The 1278-nt window shown below is 46.6% G+C and overlaps 1 protein-coding gene across 1 annotated transcript; it reads left to right on the plus strand.

Moving 5' to 3' along the window:
* Positions 1-176: 176 nt before the first annotated feature.
* Positions 177-1204, plus strand: LOC111670626 (fanconi-associated nuclease 1-like; the record flags this gene model as incomplete). The annotated part of the gene is made up of 4 exons (XM_023427423.2): positions 177-378; positions 461-694; positions 782-913; positions 1002-1204. Coding segments are annotated over 4 exons (683 nt in total), but the record flags the coding sequence as incomplete, so codon positions are not given.
* Positions 1205-1278: the final 74 nt, after the last annotated feature.

The raw sequence follows: 1278 nt of genomic DNA on the forward strand, positions 1-1278 counted from the left end.
TTTTTTTTTATGACTGCTTAGACAATGGATGATTGATGGAATTAGTGTGTAACTTGTAACACTGGGAGTACTTAGTATGTGTGTCATCCTTCTGAAACACCACATCACCTCAAACGCATACATTATTTATTTTTCTCTTGTTAATGCCCACCTATGATAATTTTTGCATCTCGAAGAAAATGATCTTGAGGACCTAGAAGAGGCTCTGGATCTCCTGCCTGCTCCTGAACTCAAAGTTCTGGCTAAGACCTTCCACCTGGGCAGTTCTGGGACTCAGAAACAGCAGCTGGTGGATGGGCTCCTTCGTCTGAGCAAGCAAAAGTCCCTCTTCTCTCTGGCCTCTGCTCAAAACAACATTAGGGCTGTCATCCTCAAAAGGTGAGATGATCAGTTACCTTGGTTTATTCACAGCACTGGTATTACAGTGATGATCTCACCCCTGTCCTCTCCAACATTAAAGGGCGAAGCAGCTTGCAGGTTCCTGTGTGCGTCTGTGTCGTGCTCCTCGGGCTGTCTTCTCTCGCATCCTTCTGCTCTTTTCTCTGACGGACAGCATGGATGAGGAGGAGATGGCGGCTGGTGGCCAGAGCCAGCTTTTTACCATCCTGCTGGTCAACTCAGGACGTCTGACCTTCCCGGACTACACAGTGAAGCGTACAGCCAAGGTGTTCCAGGACAGAGAGGATCTGATCAGGTGAGAAAGAGTTAAATTGAGTTTATTGTATTTTCTCTAAGCAGGATAGACAGGGATATGTACTTCTGACTCCATCCTTCTCACCAGGTATGAAGCATCCATGCGATCCCTGCAGGAGGTTATCTCAGCTATGCAGCTGGGTCAGTGGGAAGAGGCCCTAGAGCTTTACACCACTGCCAAAAGTGCCTGGCTGGAGCTGAGGAAAAACCATGACTTGAGGTGATGAGGACATCAATCTATCTATTTGTTTCTGTGTGAAGAGTCCCTTGTGATTGTTTAATGTTAACATTACTATTGTGTTGGATAGTCATCAGGAAGAGCTGCCTGTGTTCCTGCGCAGCTTCACTACAGGATGGGCTTACACTCGTATTTTATCTAGAGGGGTGGAGATCTTGCAGAGGCTACGTCAATATGAGGTTTGATGACCTCATCCACTCACACCCTGTCACAGATTTAACTATTTATGAAGTACATCATAATTAAAGCGGTTACTTTTGTGTTTCAGGAAGCGGTAAAGGAGCTGCGGTCTTTACTGTTGCAGACTGTTTACTGTCCTGACAGCCGAGGGCGATGGTGGGACAGAC

Source organism: Seriola lalandi, unplaced genomic scaffold (assembly GCF_002814215.2).
Source record: "Seriola lalandi dorsalis isolate HSWRI2012SDOR001 ecotype SW California unplaced genomic scaffold, Sedor1 jcf7180002005963, whole genome shotgun sequence".
Lineage (NCBI taxonomy): Eukaryota > Metazoa > Chordata > Actinopteri > Carangiformes > Carangidae > Seriola > Seriola lalandi.